Consider the following 20,605-nt stretch of genomic DNA (forward strand, 5'->3'; position numbering starts at 1 on the left):
TTTCTGTGGTTTTTTTTTTTTCAAAAATAATTTTTATCTATCAAGGGACAAAGTAACCAATATTTATCACACTTTTCCTCCTTTCTTTAGAATTTAATTTGACTCTCTGAAGTAGGAAGTCAGAGAGAATAGAAGACCCCTATAATGTCCTAAAAAAAGGACGCTACAGCCAGGAATTTACACTATATATATATAGGTATCTGCAGCATTTCCTTGTTATTAAAGTCAGGATATCTATATGTATAATTCCCTGTCTCCACCATTGTAAGATGATGTGTGTCTTGCTTGCAATTTCCTGTCGGAGCTTTTCCGCATTTCATGAGGGCTACTGTTTTATGGAAATAAACTCAAAATTTCTCTCTCTCTTTCTCTCTCTCAATACAATATACATTTCTGTGTTTATCTATATTATAACTTTTCTCTATCTCTTTTCAATTATATACGACATATGAAACGGAAAAAATGGCTATTGTAAAAAAAAACTTAATATATTTTGAAACCCTCGTCGCTTACTTTGTTTGACTCGCACCTTTTTTTCTCTCTTCTGCATTATTTGAATACAGTATAAAATATTGAGGGGCAATATGAAAACAATCTATCACATGTACATACAATTTTCTGTATTCATTAATCCAGAAGTAAAGAAAAAGGAATTAGATTACGTAATCAGTACATACTGGTCCCTGTTGAAAACTTGAATTTAATTCTACAAGTGGAAAACCAACTTAAACTCATACATGTAGTTCCCTTTTTAAGGAAGAAATTCTTCAAAATCATAGGTAAGATTTAAATATTTTTAATATTCCAAACAACCAAAATTTTTGTATTATTTTATCTGTATTGGACTCCAAAAACTTTATAAAAACCTTAATAAGCAAAGATACAAAGCAGTTTCCAGTAAATGTTTGACCAAACCTCTTTCTTTACACCTTTCATTAAGAGTAGTGAAGGAGAATCTCCAAGAGTACTGTGCAACAGTATATTCGAGAAGTGGTTTAAATCAGATGTTGATACTTAAAAATCCAAGGATCCTTTTGAAAATTTGAAATCACAAGATTTTTCTAAAATCAACAACTTAAAATCTTGACTTTTCTACCTTATACACAATCATTCACCACGATATATTAAAGTATAGGCTTTTTGATATCATTGACAATTGCTTTTCCAATAAATGGAACTGGTAAATTACTGTAGATTTCTTATTTTTCGCTAGTACTTATTATCGCGAATGGTCTCTTCAACGTCAAATTGCGAGAATAATATTTCGCGAATGGACGGTTGATCGTGAGAATTTAGCACTAAAAAATAAAGGCGAGTAATTTTTTTCCCCTGTGGTGCTTCTCGCGAAATTGCGCGATAATTAATTCCACGCGTAAATTTAGGAATCTTCAGTAATTTACCTCGTCATTTGTCATTTGCAAAATTGTTTTGTTAAACATTTTAATTGTACACACAAATACCCTGAATTTGAAAATTAAAAGATGCGTTAGTTTCTGATTGACAATATCTACATGTATGTGGTTTTTGGAAACCAAATCTTCCAACAATATATTGGAATTCCTATATATTAATTGCACCCCGTTATTAGCAGACTTATTTTTGTATTCACATGAAGCAGAATTTGTCAAAAATCTTATACGTGAAAGGAAGAAAACACTTGTTGTGGCTTTCAACTCAACATTAAGATATATCGACGACGTATTGTCAATTAACAATGGTTGTTTCCATTCGTATGTCGATACTATATATCCTGCTGAGCTTGAGATAAAAGATGTCACAGAGTCTGACACAACTGTTTCATATTTGAATTTTATATTTGAAAAAGACGTTAACGATAATCTAACAGCCTAGCTCGATGATAAATGATTACTTTTACTTTTTAAGCGTCATTTTCATTTACCTCTGCAGCATTATACGTTCGTCGCCTATGTACAGGTGTATTTCTCAGTTAAATCGATACCCAAGAGGATGCTCTGCGTGAATATACAATTTTTCAAACGAGTTAAATAGTTGACAAACAAGTTAATGAAACAGGAATATGAACAGTCTCGTTCAAAGTCATCATATCATAAGTTCTATGGTCAAAACAATGACCTTGGCAGCAAATAAAATTGATCATTTCGTCAAATGTTGATCGACGTTTTTCATACTTATCGTCAGGCCATTATTTGTACACTAAATTGTCTACGGATTTTCTGTTATTTCCCGGTCATGAGAAGGAGCACAAGGGCGGTTGTGACCGGTTGGCAGGGGATGTTCATTCCTCCATGGCTCCTGGTCTCGCTTTTGATGTTTTTGGGGGTCAGTGTATGCTCTGCTCCTATTTTGTATTGTTTGAATGCACTTTTGACCTGAAATACTGTTCGTTATCCCATATATATTTTACTTAAGTAAAACAAAAAAACTAAAACAGTTACTTTATTTTCTAAAAAACCTCTGAAAAAAGAACATCTCTGTTAAGGAAAATGAAGGTCAATGTTGTAGCAAGAGAAGGATATGCGGGTTCTTGTTTACTAAAATAATTATAATTCACATTTGTCGTCTGTTTGATTGATTGATTGATTATATATTGTAAGCGTCCGACTCAGGCATTTTTCACTCATAAAGAGATGCCACAACTTGCCAGAAGAGCTGCAAATTTTGTCCTATACTCGGCACTGAGGACCATTCAGCAGCGATGAATCTTTTTCGTGCTAGCACCTATACTGCGACACATGACCTTGGCTTATATGGTCTCATCCGGAGGACAGATCTCCACGTCCCAGGGTAGGATTAGAACCCGTGAGATAAGGATCAACTCCTTACTTCGCAAAGTTAGAGCAGACGCTCTAACAACTGCACCACGCGGGCGACACGGTCTCTTTCATGTTGCATTAAAAAGGAACAATTAAAGTAATGAACATAATGCTCAACATTAAAGATTTAAAATCTACAAACAATTTATACATTCATCTTTGTTTGAATTTTAGCTAATTATATATACAAGACACATTGTAGTTGATAAAGAGACAGCCACAGGAGCTAAAAACAGTCACTCGAAATACCAAGCAAAAAGCATGCTATCAATCTTATCAAAATGAAATGTTTGATCCCCTTTATTTTTATCATGTTCTTAATGAAAAAGGAATATTAGTTGATAGAGTTTAATTTAAAGATATTAGAGACACAGAATTTTATCTTTTGCTAAAGAAATAAAGTTACTGCTGGACTTAATACGAATTTAGAGCTACTTCCTCTTCTTTAGTGTCTCTTACTTCTCTCTTTCTGTATCTCTTGATCTTTATTATTTCTTCTATTGGAGGGACAAATACAGAATAAATAGTTCCAAGCACAAGTATTACGAAGAATACCAGCATGTAATTATAAAGTTGATCAGCATTCAGTTCCTCGTACTGGAGCAATGAAGCGGGCATCACAACCACTAACAAAATCGTTATCAATACTCCAACTATATAGGCTATTTTTCTGGACTTCCGGAATATGAATTCCATGTCAGATATGCAGAGATTCCTATCTTTCTGGATATTTTTCAGTTCATCTTCGTATAGATTTCTCCATGGGTTGAGGGGATTATCTATGTAAAACAGTTTTGCCCATTCTTCATCTACATCAGCACCACATTTAATAGAATGTGTAACCATGGAAACGCCTACAGTTATTAAAGTACTTATCAGAAGTCCAGAAATACAGGAGGCAAAAAGGCTGTAGTCCGCCGATGTATTAGTGAAGAAATCGCTTAGACCCTTGTCGTACGATGTCTCTGCTACCAAGAGTAGCGCCGCTACAGAGGCAAGCGACCCAGATATCACTCCTAGAATAGTAACCAGAAAAGAGTCATATAAATTGCAATTCTTTTTTTGAGATCTTAAAAATAAGCCCAATACTGGACTTTATACTTTTTTCTAAACATATGTTCCAATATCTTCTTTTTAAATTATGCCCACTGCCCTAGGTAAAAGGAATTTAAAATCTGTCGTTTGAGAAACTGTAAAATAAAATTGTAAGTTGAATTCGAGAAAATAAAATATGTATAGTTTGTTGACTTGTCTCTTTCTTTAGGTAAACCCCTGTCTTCAAATTATGTCTTTTGACAAAGAAACATTCGGACAATTTAATTTTAAGTAACAAACGCATTTTTTCCAAAAGCCTACCTGATATTACTCCCTTGGAGGTACATTTACTCCATGTAAACGTCAATATCAGAGGGGATATAAATGGAGTCAGAAGCGTTTCCATTACGAAGGTAACCCAATTCACGTTTAGTTTTAACGACGTCATCAGAATTCCAAAAGGTACAAGACAAAGTGAAATCCAAATAATACACCAGCTCTTGTAGTCTTTCAGCATATCTTCATAATGTCTGTATTCTCCATGGAGGGGGCACTTATATTTAAGCTTATATAGTGGAGCATTTGACCTACTTAGGTTGACATCATCTTGACAACTCGGACACTCAGTAGCAGGTATGCAGCTACAAGTCCCACCCTCTCTGGCATACTTCAGATTTCCACAAAGAGGACAGGAAAATGGGCTATATGTCTCTCTGATAATGAGAAAATATGCATTAAACTTTTCACCGCTATTTAAGCAAACCATGCTACATGTATAATTTATTTTATAAATTAATCGATATATACCTGAATGGGCAAACGTAAACTTTATATAAGTCATACACTAGGATGGATGAAATTGCCATGATTTCACCTGATCCTGTCGCCATTAAAGCCATGAACACAATCATAATCAGTAGATATTCTCCTGGACGTCCCAGAGTATCCTCCATTACAAGTGGTGTCAGAAATCCTGAAACATATTTCTTATCAGTAACCTACCAGACTGTTAATGTTTTTTTTAATTTTCAAAAAGCGCAATATATATTAAAATGTTACATAAATATTTGTTACTGAAATAAATCTCCAAACAAATTTCACTATAATGTATTCTAAAGCATAAAATACACATCCAAGAAAATACCATTGTTCGTATCCAAAGGCGAGAGCAAGTATGATCCATTCTGGTAACTCATTGAAACATACGAAAGAAAAGCTGGAAGCGATAGGGAGATAGGTATCCCTAAATACAGAAAACATGCTATGAAAAATCCAGTCACACCTTGCTGTGGTTTTGTGGCTATTCTACTTTGCCACATGGCTTGATCGCAACAATTTAAAGCCAACACCATGAAAAAAACGACAATACCATACACCACCCCAGAAAACGATCGGAATGTCAAGAAGGACTCTTTTGCATTACTGGAAGGTCCCTTGACACATTTCACAGATTCATACATTACACTAATGTCAGTTGAATTACGATGGTCGGCGTTGCTGTTTGGAAAAATGAACATGGATGTAAATATCACTAGAGCTACAAACATGATGCAAGTGTTAAAATAGGAGATGTAGAATGCAGCTCCCAGTCCACCAATGAAACAGTAGGAACCAAATAGGAAAACCAAAAGAAGTACGGTCAATTCTGATGACATTTCTGGAACTATGCCCTCTAGCGTATAAGTCCCAGTCAAAATCATCGCAGTCAGCGTTACTGCGTTTGTCAAAAGAGCGATGCAGCAGTAGACAATGTGAGCCGATTTACCGAACCGAGCGTACACAATCTGTTGAAAATGACAACTCTTTTTAACTCTTTTTGTACATCATGTTCTGATTTAATCATTAAAGGCATTTTATATCACTGAATTTGAAGATTTGTTGATTGCATACCTGAGGGTAGGTCTTCGCCCCAGGAGCTTTAGTTTTGAAGTGAATTGTTATTATTGGGAATACGACCATCACCAAAGACATGCCAATAACGTAGAACATAATAGATCCGATCCCAGACTGAAAAAAAGTGAGGTCACTACATGAGGATATCCGATATATATACGATAAGCTAAATATGAAATGAAAACGGGTTAAGATAACGAACAGTTATCGATTTGATAAAAAAAAAAAAGACTTTCAACAATACAACTCTGATATATGGCGGGAAAAAGTGATGATAACGAATTGTGTTCAATATCTTAAATCTGTAAGAGATTTAAATCACAAAAAGGCAAATATGTGACCTTTAGATTGATTGATTGTGACTTGCTTAACTTCCCTCTCGAGAATTTTTCACTCATATGGAGACGCCACCTCTTGCCGGTGTAACGACGAAAAGTGACCCCCGTAGAATATTGACCGGGGGTCATTTTTCTACGTAGAAATTTGACCCCCTGGTCAATATTCTACGTAGAAAAATGACCCATAGAAATTATGGCCTTGGGGTCGTTTTTCTCCGTGTGCATTGTGAAAAATGACCCCGTAGAATAATGACCCCTTGTTATTTTTTGATGCAAAAACTTTCGTTTTGGTAGGAATATTCTTGTTAGGCGAATGTATACGGGTAATATCAAGCAGTCTTATGCTTTGAAGTGTTGATTTCATAAAGCTTTTAAGCTTAAATAACGAAATCATAACTATACAATACCTAACATTAATAAAACAAACCGTTTTATCCCCAATGAAGGAAAACAATATCTACATGTATTAAATTGTTCTAAGGCTATTAGGGCAAATATATGCACATTCATAGAACCGTTTATTACATTTAATACAGTAAGTTTCCACAGTTGTCATTTTAATCTTTAAAGGGTCATTTTCTAGCTGGTGTCAGAAAAAAGTTTTAATGGTTTCCATAATTAATTAATTAATCATAAATTTCTTTGATTTTACGCTGAATAAATAATTTGCAAAACTTAAAATAAAGTTGGGGGATATATTATTTTTACCTGTACGTCCGTCTGTCTATTTGTCTATTTGTCCGCAAAAACTTGAACCTTGCCCATAACTTTAGACTGGGTGGGACTATGGCTTTCATACTTGTGTATTTTTGTGAAATACCTTTTTGTGTACAACCGATTTTGACCTTTTGAACTTGGCCTTGGAGTGTGACACACTTTTACTCAAAAATTTCAAACTTTTACTTTGGCATTGCTAGGACTTTAGATATCGAAGTAATGGCATGACAGACAAAGAGTTCAGTTTTATTTGGAAAGTTAGTGTGTATAAAATCTCAGAAGAAAGGGGACGTTACAGAAACCATTTGTCAGGTGTCTGTGGGCTAAAAAGTGTTGAAAAGAAATTTTTTTTTTGAATTTATAGATATCTCTAAAGGTTGAACTATTATTCACTCAGATGTAAATTTTTGCCAGTTTTGGGGGGATTTTTTTTATCATCATTATAAGAACGTTCTCGATGTGTATGGTATTTGCCTGTATATACAGGAAAAAGTATAGTACCTAATATAAGGTAGTTAAAAAGTATGTATTTGAAGGCAGAATGCATACAGATGTGTATGTAAGTTTAAAGGTAAGAGCTAAGGGAATTGAATTATATATTTAAATTACGTTTCTTTTGTTGCTTCTATGCTATGTTTTTGGATTTGTTAAAATTTTCAAAGTTTACGGTTATCAGAAATATGTCATGCCATTTTAGGAACAAAACCTTTGAATGATAAAAAAACACCCAAAAATATAATCATAAATTTATGCTCCTCAATGAAGAGGGATATGGAGATCACGAACAGTATTCAATATCAAAGTCCATAAAACAATACAACATAGGAGCAGAGCAAACACGGACCTCTGAAACATCAGAGGTGGGATCAGGTGCCATGGAGGAGTGAGTATCCCCTGCTGACCGACCCGCCGTGTGCTCCTTGTCATGATCGGGAAATACTAGTAACGGAAAAATCCGTGGTCAATTCAGTGTATAAATAATGGACTAACAATAAGTATGAAAAAAGTCATTCAGCATTTGACTCAATGATAAATTGTATTTGCTGACAAGGTCATTGTATCGACCACAGAACTTACGAAATGATGACTTGAAAAGAGACTGCTGATATTTTTGTTTCATCAACTTGCTTGTCAATAATTTACCTCGTTTTATATATTGTTCATACGTAGAGCATGCTCTTGGGTATCGAATCAACTGATATATATAAACTCCGTATGCTAGTGATGAATGTATATTGATGATTAAGTAAAGGAGGTTGACGATAGAAAAGTTAATTAAAAGTCATCACGTTTATCGTATAGCTTGGATGTTAGGGTCTGGTAAACCTTTTTCAAGTAAAATATCCAAGTATGAAACAGATGTGTCAGACTCTGTGTTATCTTTTATCTCAAGCTCACCAGAATATATCGTATCGACGTCGGAAATTACCATAAAATGTTAATTGACAATACGTCGTCGATATATCTAAATGTCGAGTTGAATTCCACAGCAAGTGTTTTTTTTTTCACGCATAAAATTTTGCACAAATTCTGCTTCATATGAATGCAAAAATAGGTCTGCTAATAACGGAGCGCAATTGGTACCCAAAATTCCAATAGATTTTGGTGGTCTCCAAAAACCACATAGATATTGTCAATCAGAAACTCAAGCATCTTTTTATGTCAACTTAAGAGTACTTGTGTGTGCAATCCGAATGTGTTTTAACAAAATAATTTTGCAAATGATCAATAACCAGGTAAGTATATTGATGAGTTCCATTTTTTTTTTTTTGAAAAAGCACCTGTCAATGATATAAAAAAGCCTGGACTTTAATTTATCGTTGGAAATGGTTGTCTATAAACTTGAAATGTTGTAAGTTTTTAAGCTTTTGATTTTGGAAAAATCTTGTGATTTCAAAATGTCCAAAAATTCTTTGGAAATCACACCACTTCTTGAATATATTGCTGCACAGTGCTCTTGAAGTTTTTCATTGGGATTCTGCAAGCCAAAAATAAATCCATACCAGATACATGGATTGTGATGCTACTATTAAGATATGCAATCAAATATATGTTGGCAAGGATTAAAGTACCTAAAAAATTCCCCCTACTTACATTTGAAGTATGAAAAAATATCAGGAGATACAGATATAAGGTTTTATAGTTTAAAAAAGTAGGGGGTCAATATTCTATGGGGGTCATTTTTCAACGTGTGTGAAGTCGTAGAATAACTGGTCTGGAATGTTTTTCTACAGTCGAAAAATGAATACACGGGGTGTTTAGAAAAATGACCCCCTGAAAGCACGGGGGTATCTTTTCGTCGTTACACCGGCGGAGAACTACAAATTATGTCCTATACTCAGCATTTAGGGCCATTGAGCAGAGAGGAATCTTTTTCGTGCCAGCATCTACTGCGACTCGGTTTTTACGGTTTCATCCGAATGACCGGTCTCCACGTCCCACAGTTGTATTCAAACCTGCAACGTAAGGATCGACTCCTTTCTTCGCGACTCTAGAGCAGACGCTCTAACCACTGCGCCAAGTGGGAAACATATGACCTTAAGAAACACTTAAGTTGGATCAGGTGGCTAGGAGGAGTAAGTATCTCATGCTGACCAGTCACTTAATAAATTTCTTCGATTCGCTCATATAAATTGTATTTGTCGTGTTTAGTGATCATTGTGAACGAATCAATGCCTGAAATTATAGCAAAAATACGGAGTCAATTTCATGACTGAACAACCAAATGTGCCCCCCCCCCCCGACTTTGGTGAGTGAGATGTCATTTATGGAATATTTTTTCCAATATGAACGCCCTATTATATGTCATGCAGACGTTATCACCAAAGTTGACTTCTTAATAATAAAGTCAATCGTGAAGGTCAAGGGTTAGGAATCATAGCATGATCTTGTCACAGGTAATGCACGTGTCAAATATGAAAGCCCAATCTCCTCTCAGTTATAGGTAAAGAAGGAAAAATTTACATTTTTGGAAATGTCATACTTCACGGTCACGAGATAAAAATTTATATGATATTTTAAAAGGTTTTGTCGCAGACAATACACAGGTTTAATATGAAAGCTCTATCTTAAAAGTCATGACCAATGTTAAATTTTTGAAATTGTAGGTCAAACTTCAAGGTCAAAAATCATAATGTACTTGAAAAGGTCTTGTCACAGGTAATACACGTGTTTAATATGAAAGCAGTATCTTTTCAGTCAAAAGTTATGACCAATTTAATGTACTGTTTAATCTATTTAAGTAGGTCAAACTTCAAGGTCAAGGTCACGGGGTAAAAAAATTATAGTATTTTTAGAAAGTTTTTGTCACATGCAATACACATGTACATGTATACATGTAATATGAAATCCATATCTCTTCATTCAAAAGATATGACCAAGTTTAAAGTTTTTTGTGACAGATGGGCAGAACTACAGGGTCTTAAAGATTAGAGAGTGTAAACATGTAAAAAATTGAATTCAAACAAAATGAGGCTGCTGTTGTTCCAGGGTCTTTATTCAAACTACATTTGTTAAGGGGATTACAGCAATAGTCCTGAACCTTTAAAGCTATGACGGACGTTTGGATAAGGTCCACCGGCCACAGAACTTGGGAGGCAACTGTGACCGCGGTCAAACTGGTTGTTACTTTTCCCCCGGCATCAAACACAGTATCCAGGCTGTGTTGGTCCCGGTAGACATAGCGATGAATTGCGTTATGTAGGACAGCCACGACAATAGAAAATCCGCCAAATCCAAGAACAATGAGAAGACTGGCATCTAGAGCTGATACTGTCTCGATGGATGATCTGTAAGAATGCATGTAATTATGTACGGTGTTTCACCCATATCTATTTAAGAAATAAAAAGTGTTTCTCAGTGGATTTGATCGCTTATCAATAAAGTTCATTTCCTAGCGAACGTTTTAATATTGTTGTTCATTACTTATATTTACATTTGAGTCAAATATTCCGAATAGAACCGTATATGTATTACACGAACGACCCGCTGTGTTGCTATGTTGTAACGCGCTATGACCTAGAAGTTGGTTTGTCTTAAGAGTTAGTCTCGCTCCAACATTTGAATATTAAGTAATATATAATTTTTCCCAAGATTTTGTCATTGAAGTATGGCTACTTTTACATGTTTACTCACAAAAAATTGAGGTACCTTACCAGGCATATGTGCAAGATACCAAAGGATGGCATTTCTTACATAACTCTTTTAGAAAAAAATAAATTGCCCAAATTACATTTTTAATGTTTTAAAATTTAAAAAATGCAATTAGAAGCGGGTTTAAATATCAGAAAGTAATTAAAATTTGTATATATTTCAAACATTGTGAAGATATACAAAACAGAAAATTTGGGGAACGTTTCGATTGGCCTTAAATTTCATGTTCAGCAGTCAAGTCTAAGAATACACTGTTTATAATTAAAGAACAATGATAGCTACTGAGAATAGTCTTAATTTTCATGAGTTCTTTGTATGTGTGATGTCAAAGTGGTGGTGTCATCTGTTTCAGCTTAATATATACCTTCAAAAGATTTTCGGGTTAACAAAGGTAAACGCGATTTTAGAGTAATAATATAATTCAAAACATTCTTTATACCAAAAGAAGATTTAATGCACATTTAATTTGTTGATTTTTGATTGAGAAGAATCCATACATTTGCTGCATTATTATATATTTTTCATCGCTACAAATTTAGAAAAACTTTCCTGATAGACAAAATATCGTTTCATCATGTGATTAGGTAGCGTCATGGCTTCTGACCCCCTAATAAATTTTCAAAATACTGTAAATATATATAAATATGCATTCAAATTGAATTTCTGAGGTTCATAAGAACAAAATATGGTTTCAATCAAATCTGGACCTGTATTTTTCTAAAATTTAAGAGTGCAAAAACTTGAAATTCCTCTTTTCTGAATTGTTGAAATTCTATGCAGTAAAAATATACATTTTAACATTTTATTTAACATATATAATACCTCGTATATTTTCTATTTATTAAACATTGTTTTTGTTTATTCTTAAATGTTCACTTCACGTATAAATACAAATACAAGAAATCACCATACACTACTATATTATGTTGTGTATGCCATGGACATCAGTGACAAGTGGAAATGTTGGATGATTTTTTCCATTTGGAGTTTTGCCAGATATGCTAATTATCCCACGTTTCCAACTCTCGATGATGACATTATACTCTACAAACTTGTTAATGATTCTGTTAAAATCCAACAGTGACATAATACTGTTAGCCTAACCGAAAATCCCTAACTAGTGAGCAAAAAACTCGCACTTGTCATTTCTATCCTTTTCATGATCATAGCAATGAGAAGTCTGATATCATTTTTTTTTCCACAAAGGTAAATTTGGAATTAAGGTATCCGATCTATATTAGCCCCAGATTCAATGGATAATAGATATGTATGGGCTGAATACTCAGTGCAGTTAGAACTATTGTTCATCTTTTAGTATCAGAATGTAAGAGTTGGACATGTTCTAATTTATGACCTTTTCCTGCCCTTGACGAGTTATCTCCCTTTGATTTTATTCAATAGAATTATTTTTTTTTTAAATTGTAGAGTAAAAAAATTATTTCTAATTGTTTTTCTATTCCCAGAGATCAAATACATCTTTCCACCACAGCATTTTTTGATATTTGAAGTATTTATTTTTTCATCTTAAAAAAACTTACTTCCTTTCACAGACTTCAATGCAATCTTCAATAATTAATTTCTGCTTAAGCAATAAAATGTTTGAAAATTTCTCTTGGTAAATCCCTTTCTTCTCTAAAATGCTTTAAAATAATATTTGGATATTTTACATACAATTGATATTTAAGGTTAGAAATTTTGGTCCTAATATGGGTCGTATACCTTAAGGTTCAGGTCATGATTAGAAATTTTTTGATTATGAAACAAAAGAAACAACATTCTTATAACTTTTAAATTTAAAAAAAGTGTGCCATTTATCACTGCACATCAAAGGAACTGTAGGGCAAAATAAAACTATTTTTCCTCAGTATTCAATTGATGATTATGATAACTTAAAGGTTAAATACGATGATGATGAAAAAAAAAAAAAAAGAGGACATTCAAGTTAAAATAGTCTTGAATCGGAGTTACCTTAAGCTTTCTTGTCTAGGCGTCTCTGAGAACATCAGATCAACTTTACAAGATGCAGATTCCCCCATCTTTATCGCAGACTAAAAGCCTTTGACGGAGTCCTATTATACATTTTATGTTTTAAGCCAAAAAGTAATCTATTCACTTTAATTCGTCTTCAGAAGTCAGGTGGAATAGGGGATCCCTCTTTATTTCCTGAATAGGACGCTACAGCCAGGGACTTACACCTATATATAGGTATCTAAAGTACTTCCTCGTTATTACTTAAGTGATGGTATTCATGTGATGTGCATGAGTTTCAGTTTCTATTCCATTGTTAAATAGAGGGTGTGTCTGTAGGAGCCTTTTCCGTATTTCATATGTTATTAAATTACACATGTTATTAAATTTGTGAAATCAAAAATGTATTTCCTAAACTATTCAGTTAAAATGTATGTATTTACTGGTTATTTTAGGAAATACATGTAATAACTGAGTAGCTAGGAAATTCGTGTGTTTACTGAAAATTTTGGCTTTTTTTTTTTTGCGTTTTTGCTGAACTCAGCTTGATGGCTTAAATAACAATCATAAGGTATACAAATTCTGTTGATTACTTAATTTTGTGACACCTTATTTTCGCGATAGCAATTTACTCTTGATTAAGTAGACAAAATTTTTACGAATTGTGTTATTGCTCTGTATAATCTTAACGAATACTATTTATACGAGAGAATTAAACTTTTGGCGAGCACACTGTCTCGCGAAATTATGCGAAAATAAAGCTCTCGCGAATAAAAAAAAATGAATTACAGTACAAGTATGTTTTGTTTGTTGATTGTTGTTTTACGTCCCTCGCAAGAATTTTTTCACTCATATGGAGACGCAACCACTTGTCGGTGGAGATGGATTGATTGATTGTATATTGTTTAACGTCCCACTCGAGAATTTTTCACTCATATGGACACGTCACCGTTTGCTGGTGAAGGGCTTCAAATTTAGAACCTATACTCGGCGTTTAGGGCCATTGAGCAGTGAGGGTTTTTATCGTGCCATCGCCTACCGTAACACGGGACCTACGTTTTTAAGGTCATATCCGAAAGATCCGTGACTTTCACTTCTAGTGCCGAGCGCTTGGCGAAGGAACAGTCACTATCTATATTTACGTCTTAGGTTTGACGCGGTGTGCCGCGAACGAGAATCGAACCCGGGCCTCCCGATCACGCGGTGCCGGTGGAGAGCTGCAAATTTTGTCCTATACTCAGCAGTCATGATCAGGGCCATTGAGCAGTGAGAGATCTTTTTCATTCCAGCACCTACTGTAACACGGGTCCTGGTTTATACAGTCTCATCCGAAGGACTGGTCTCCACGTCTGACAGTGGGATTCGAACCCGCGACGTAAGGATCGACTCCTTACTTCACGATTCTAGAGCACACGCTCTACCACTGCGCCACGCGGGCGACGGGATCATATGGAAATCGAAGTACCTTTTTTACAGTAATTTACGGGGACCGACTAGGGTTTCCTTTGCGCAATACTTATCGCTTCATAGTAAAATAAAGCGTTTTTATTCCTTCAAAGCAACTTTTTTCACAAAATTAATCAAATTTTACAAAATTGAGAAATCACAGGTTAAAAAACCATTATTCTTTACAAGGCATATAAAATTAAACAAAAGCAAAAATATGCAGTATAAGCTCTTCGAAATTTAAACATAGAATTGTGAGGATCTTACAATTATACCTTCCGAAATTTTTGCATAAATCCTCTGTATCAGCTTTCGTCGCGGGTTCGAATCATACTGTGGGACGTGGAGACCTATAAATCGAGGTTCAGTGTTGCAGTACGTGTTGGCACGGAAAAGATTCCTCCCAGCCTAATGGCCGTAATAGTGCCGATTATAGGACTAAATTTTCACCGGCAGTGGTGGTGTCTCCATATGAGTGAAAATTCTCAAAAGGACAGTTAAACAACATACATGTCGTACAAACAAATGTAAGCTGGGGAAGATGGAATTCAACATCAGAAAATAATAAAGTGAACGGTTAGAGGAAAAAAACGAAAACCTTATTATTTGAAAACTTTTTTTAATCAGTATTCACTATTTTTTTTTAAAAAAAAGAATTGGCTATTAATTGCATATTTCACTGACGACAAGATTAAAATGGGCAAAATTTACAGGAATTATTGATTTGCGTGCATTTTGAGAAGTTACTAATGGTGTGATAAATGTGAAGATGTTTCCCTGATATCAAATGTTGATTGTGAGAGGGTTAATTAAGATTAAGATAATGAATGAAATTTAAAAAAAAAAAGAGAGAGAGAAAACAAGTTAATAAAAAAAAGTCTTTGATCGGAGTTACCTTTCTTTTCTAGACGTCTCTGAGAACATCAGATCTACTTTACACGATGCAGATTCCCCCATTTTTCTGCAGACTAAAAGCCTTTAACAGAGTTCGGTTCTACAAAACAGTTTACTATAGCTGTATTATACACTACATTTGTTGACCTCTTTTATGTTTATTCATATCTGCGTACACATTTGTGTAATCCCTGTACATAAAATAATTTTAAAGATATTCAAAGTCATGGATTTTTTTCTGTGATAATCCTTTCAAAGTAAGGACAATAATTTGGTGTAAAGAATTTGTAGAAAAAATATTTTGTATAACTTTCTTTAGAAAATATAGAGTTAATCCCTTTTGATTCACGTCGCCTTTTATATGATAGTATAGATTTTTCTACGTTCTATGTCAAAGACATGTCACCTGCCTATAGTGTTTTTTCTCTCCCAAATTGTTCGCTTTGGAAAAACATGCTCTTAGTACGGTCAATTTTAAAAGTAAGGAAGACCACTCACACAAAAGTGACACGAATTTCAACAATTTTCTTCAAAATCAGAATTTCATTATTCTGTCGTTTTTATGATGATTTTGTTAGCAAAGCATTGGATCGTATTTTGAATGAACTGTTTCACACCCATAGTTTGGCTTTTCTTTTTCTTTTACCTTTTCCGTCCACGTGATAAGTACATAACGCTCACAGCGGGTTTGAGCGGTCAACGGGAGACGATTACTTCTCCACGGAACCTAATCCCTCCTTTGGAATTTCCAGCGGTCCATGTTTAAGCCTTGTTCAGATTTATGTATTACTTGTTGATTTTTTTTTTTAGATCAATCGCTAGCGCTGACCTTTTACATCATTATTAATCTGAGACGATGGAGTAGAAACAATAGGAAACGAGAAAATTAAAATCAATTTTTTTGTTAAATTTAAGGCCCTGCGTAAAAAAAGTATGTCATTTCCTTAGTTCATATTCAATTCATCTTATGCAATTATAGTAAGTCGAATTTATAGCAGAGCAGGTGAGTAAAATATAGGTGACACGGGTGCATGAATAACATTACTAGTTTAATGATATTACTTTCGGATCAACCCTCATTCAGTATATTAGCGTTCACCTATAATGATGGTACATTTCCTTCTCTTCTTTGAATGCTTCATCATGCATCTGTCCGATAAAGAAAATGAACAAAGTCTAGGCCAGGATTTACATTATCTAGGTATATAAACCAAACATTTGAAGTCAATTAAATCCGTTTCATCAACAACAGAGGACAGACGTCGGAGAGAGAGAGAGAGAGATATTAAAGAGAATAAAATTAAAGGTTTAATATAAATTGTACCAATTGTATATTTCATTCACAAAATATTATTACCCTTATTTATTATTATGAAACATGAATTTGGTTGACACACATTTATCAATTAAGAACATTTTGTTAGAGCCGACTTATGGCAATTTGTTTAAAAGATTTTTTATATTGATTGCCTGTATGTCTTACGTATCACTGGATAATTTTTCAATCATACAATGAAACATATGGAGATAACGAACAGTATTCCAGATCAAAAGTCCATAAAACAATACAAAATAGGAGCAGAGCAAGCACGGGCCTCCGAAAATATCAGAGATACATTCGTTTACCTGTACAAGTTTGGTATCTGTTTCTGATCTTATAATTTTTGATGACGTTTGTGATTTATTGGAGAAAGATTGTCAGCAACATTTCTTTGATCTCGGCAATAGCTTTAGTAGAATATTGAATATGATATGAATATGTACTGGATACAAGGAAAAGTGAAATTTTTTTTAAAAAAATCGTATTTAAGAAAGCGATATATTTACCTTGCAATTTTATATGAGCAGATATTTTCAATTCTGGTATATTTGTTGAGCAGGTAATTGACTGGGTGGTTATATTTCCTTAAAAAGAGAGCCACATTTAAGATTGACCACAATTACTCTAATTGGGAAACTGATATGTGTCTATGAAATACTTAGTAATTTGAACTAGATAATTGTTGTACATTGACTACATGTAATCAAATTTTCAAGGCTCATTGTTTTGAATCAGAATCAGAATCAGTTTATTCGCTCAAACCATACAGCATGGTACATGAGGAACATAAAGTATATACAATGTCTATAATGTCGTCAGAGGTACATTAGTATAAATATACACACATATAAATAATTAATATAAATATATATACGTAAATAAATATTTTACAACTGCATGTAGAGAGGATGTACATATAGTACATGTAATAATAAAGTATATGCAAAAAGAAAATACCAGGAGGACAGCTAAGAAGGACAGACAGTCTCAAATATTTTTGAAATAAATGTACATAGTTTTTGTAAAAATTGTATATTTGAATTGGCCATGAGTTCATAAAACTTGACAACATTTGGTCTGGTGCAGTAACTTTTGTGTAAAAAAATTTTTCTTATCTCTGAAAAAGCTGTACACTCTAAAATGTAGTGGTATTCATCGCCTATCTTTCCATTGTTACAAACTAAACATACTCTATCATTTAATGGGGTGCCACACCACCTCCCTGTTTCGACAGGTAGATGATGATTTGAGGTACGCATTTTCATCAATAGCTTTCTTTGTTTTGGGCGTAAATTTTTAATGTAGCTTTCAAATCCGAAATTGGTTTTAAAAATTCTGTAAATCTGGCCTTTGGAAGAACTATTTATGTCATTTGACCATTTTTGAATGAACTGGTCTTTTAAATTCTGATTTACAATAGCACTTAGCCATTTAGCATTGACAACACCTTGCTCATTCCATATAAATGAAAGTCCACAATTATTTAGAATTTTTTGAATACATTCAATCCATTGACATTTAATACCATCGTTACTTAATTGGTTATACATATACTTGTACACAATATTGACAATTTTATCTTCTGCACATGTAAACATCTTTGACCAGTAAGTAATCATTCTCGTAAAAACATTGATGTACAAAGGGAATCTTCCAGTTTCTCCGTAAATCATGTAATTTGGTGTAGAACTTTTCAAATTAAATATAGTTTTTAAGAATTTTAAATGAACACGTTCAATTATTTCCATATTTTCATAGCCCCATATCTCACATCCGTAGAGTAAGATGGGTGTGACTACTTTATCAAACAAGTCAAGCTGACATTCGATCGGTAAATTAAATTGTCTAATTTTTCTTATCACCCCGTACATTGCTTTCTGTGCTTGCTCACATAGATGTTTCTTCGCTTTACAGTATGAACCTGTTCTTGATAATACAATTCCTAGATATTTAAATTCTTTTACATTTTCAATATTTTGGGTATTGTAATAAAATTTCCTCTTTAACATTGCCCCTTTGGAGAAAACCATGACTTTTGTCTTTGAAAATATCAGTTTGGGTAATGCCCTGAAACGATGCATAAATAAGAGAGAGGCGGAAAACAATTTAAATAGGTTCTCGTCAGGCATGATCTTGATCAATTAATCGCCAAATCAAGAACAACAATAACATTATAGAGACTAATAAATCCAAAAAAAGACACAAGCATATATAAACCCCAACCAGAGATGAAGTTAGATATATCATCAGAAGCATAAAAGAGGGAGAAGGATTAATCTAGAGTTGACAACAAAAAACAATAAAACATAAAACAGTGTAAAATATAAAACATGTATAAAACAAAGAAGAAAGTACCTTAAAAAACCATGTGTAATATAAAAATATAAAATAAATATGGAATTTACAAAAGGAAAATATATAAGCTACATTTAGATCGAGGGATAAACCCATCATTAAAGCTATTCAAAACCAGAATAGAGAAGACTCTCTACATGAAATTTTGAGAATAGCAAAGTGTTCGAGCTCATGGTCTATTGAAACAATACTAATTGGGAGCAGGGCAAATATAAACCTCCAGAAACACCAGAGGCGGGATTAGGTACTGTTGAGGAGTAAACAACCCCTATTGACCACACCCGCCTTGTGCTTCTTGTCTTGATCAGGTAAACGGAAAAATTCATAGACAGATTAGGGTGTAAATTATTTCCTAATAATTAATATGAAAAAGTCAGTCAGCATTTTATGTAAAGATAAACTGTATTTGCTGACATTTAGGTCACTGAGTAGCGAACTTCCTTGTGAAATGTTCACTTTAAACAAGCCGAGACGTGTACTCTCTTTATCAACAGCTTGCCTTGTTTTTCGAAATTGTTCGTACGTACAGCATGCTCTTGTGTGTCATCTAATGGAAGACATAAGAACTAAATACAGCTGGAAGTGAAGCTTTATTTTGCCTGCCTATAACTTCAAGGTGAATGTCTTATTTCTTTTCCTACATTGCAAAATGAATAATTAAAAAAATCCAAATCAATATAATTTTAAATTAAACAGAATATGTGTTTGACTAGGACTTACACAAATACACAATCACGAAAAAAGTTCGCTTAAAGAGTTTGAAATACATGTAATTTATTTTTGAAACTGAAAACAAAATTACACACTTTTCTTCAGTATTACGATTAAACCTCTTAAGGAGTCTTTTCATTCGGGCTGGGAGAGCATTGTATTAATCAGGGGGCGGAATAATAACCCTCATTTTTAATTTGCATAATAATTATCATTGATTATCATGTATGTTTTCTACGTACAGACTTTGGAAGAAATTTAACCATTCGTCTCTAAGACATTGAACTTGAATGATTAAATTACACTATTCAGAATAAGTATGTGGAGATAACGAACAGTATTCAATATAAAAGTCTATAAAACCGTACAAAATAGGAACAGAGCAAACACGGACCTCTAAAACATCAGAGGTTGGATCGGGTGTCATGGAGAAGTGAGCATCCCCTGCTGACCGGTCACATCCGCCGTGTGCTCCTTGCCATGATCGGGAAATAACGGAAAAATCTGTCGTCAATTCAGTGTACTGTATGTAGTGGACTAACAATTAGTATGAAAAACGTCAGTCGAAATTTGACTCAATAATAAATTGTATTTGCTGACAAGGTCATTGTGTCGACCAAAGAACTTACGAAATGATGACTTAAAACGAGACTGCTGTTATTCTTGTTTCTTCAGCTTGATTGTCAATAACTTACCTCGTTTTAGAAATTGTTCATACGTAGAGCATGCTCTTGTGTATCTAATCAACTGAGATATATAAACGCCGTATGCAGGTGATGAAGGTATATTGCTGCACATGCAAGCAAGGGAAGTTGGCGATAGAAAAGTTAAAGTCATCACGTTTATCATTTCAAGTAAAATACCAAGTTGAAAGATATACAGTTTTGCCTTCAAGGGCAAAAGTACACCGTGAACACCTTACAATACATGTATTACCATTACCGACATTTCAAGACAGGTGATAAATAACTTATACATGA

At 33.9% G+C, this 20,605-nt stretch overlaps 2 protein-coding genes across 5 annotated transcripts in view; one reads left to right on the forward strand and one right to left on the reverse strand.

The window, feature by feature from the left end:
- LOC134253414 (uncharacterized) overlaps positions 1-18,520 on the forward strand; it is a 230,129-nt gene extending 211,609 nt beyond the window's left edge. The window contains exon 9 of the transcript XR_009989123.1: positions 18,506-18,520. The gene's annotated coding sequence lies outside the window, so the exon portion shown is untranslated. The remainder of the gene's footprint in view (positions 1-18,505) is intronic.
- Positions 2,406-15,287, reverse strand: LOC134253383 (uncharacterized). Of its 4 annotated transcripts, none has more exons than XM_062735905.1 (7): positions 12,899-13,113; positions 10,320-10,566; positions 5,721-5,837; positions 4,975-5,614; positions 4,638-4,803; positions 4,422-4,543; positions 2,406-3,811 (listed from the first exon to the last, which is right to left on the reverse strand). In XM_062735905.1, the coding sequence occupies exons 1-7, from the start codon at positions 12,964-12,966 to the stop codon at positions 3,210-3,212; spliced, it is 1,962 nt and encodes a 653-aa protein (XP_062591889.1). In that variant the 5' UTR covers positions 12,967-13,113; the 3' UTR covers positions 2,406-3,209. The 4 variants fall into 4 exon arrangements, with proteins under 4 accessions (XP_062591889.1, XP_062591888.1, XP_062591891.1 ...); XM_062735904.1 differs by having other exon boundaries at positions 4,152-4,543; positions 12,899-13,112; XM_062735907.1 differs by lacking the exons at positions 10,320-10,566; positions 12,899-13,113 and adding an exon at positions 15,240-15,287 and having other exon boundaries at positions 4,152-4,543.
- Positions 18,521-20,605: the final 2,085 nt, after the last annotated feature.

Source organism: Saccostrea cucullata, unplaced genomic scaffold (assembly GCF_032062105.1).
Source record: "Saccostrea cucullata isolate Sc308-1 unplaced genomic scaffold, CSIRO_AGI_Scuc_v1 ctg68, whole genome shotgun sequence".
NCBI classification, from domain to species: Eukaryota; Metazoa; Mollusca; class Bivalvia; order Ostreida; family Ostreidae; genus Saccostrea; species Saccostrea cuccullata.

Coding starts and splice junctions, on each gene's coding strand:
- LOC134253383 (XM_062735904.1), bottom strand. CDS start 12,966: ATGGGGGAATCTGCATCTTGTAAAGTTGATCTGATGTTCTCAGAGACG. Junction 10,567..12,898: donor CCTAGACAAGAAAGCTTAAG/GTAACTCCGATT, acceptor GCATTCTTACAG/ATCATCCATCGAGACAGTAT. Junction 3,812..4,151: donor CTCCAAGGGAGTAATATCAG/GTAGGCTTTTGG, acceptor TTACTATTCTAG/GAGTGATATCTGGGTCGCTT.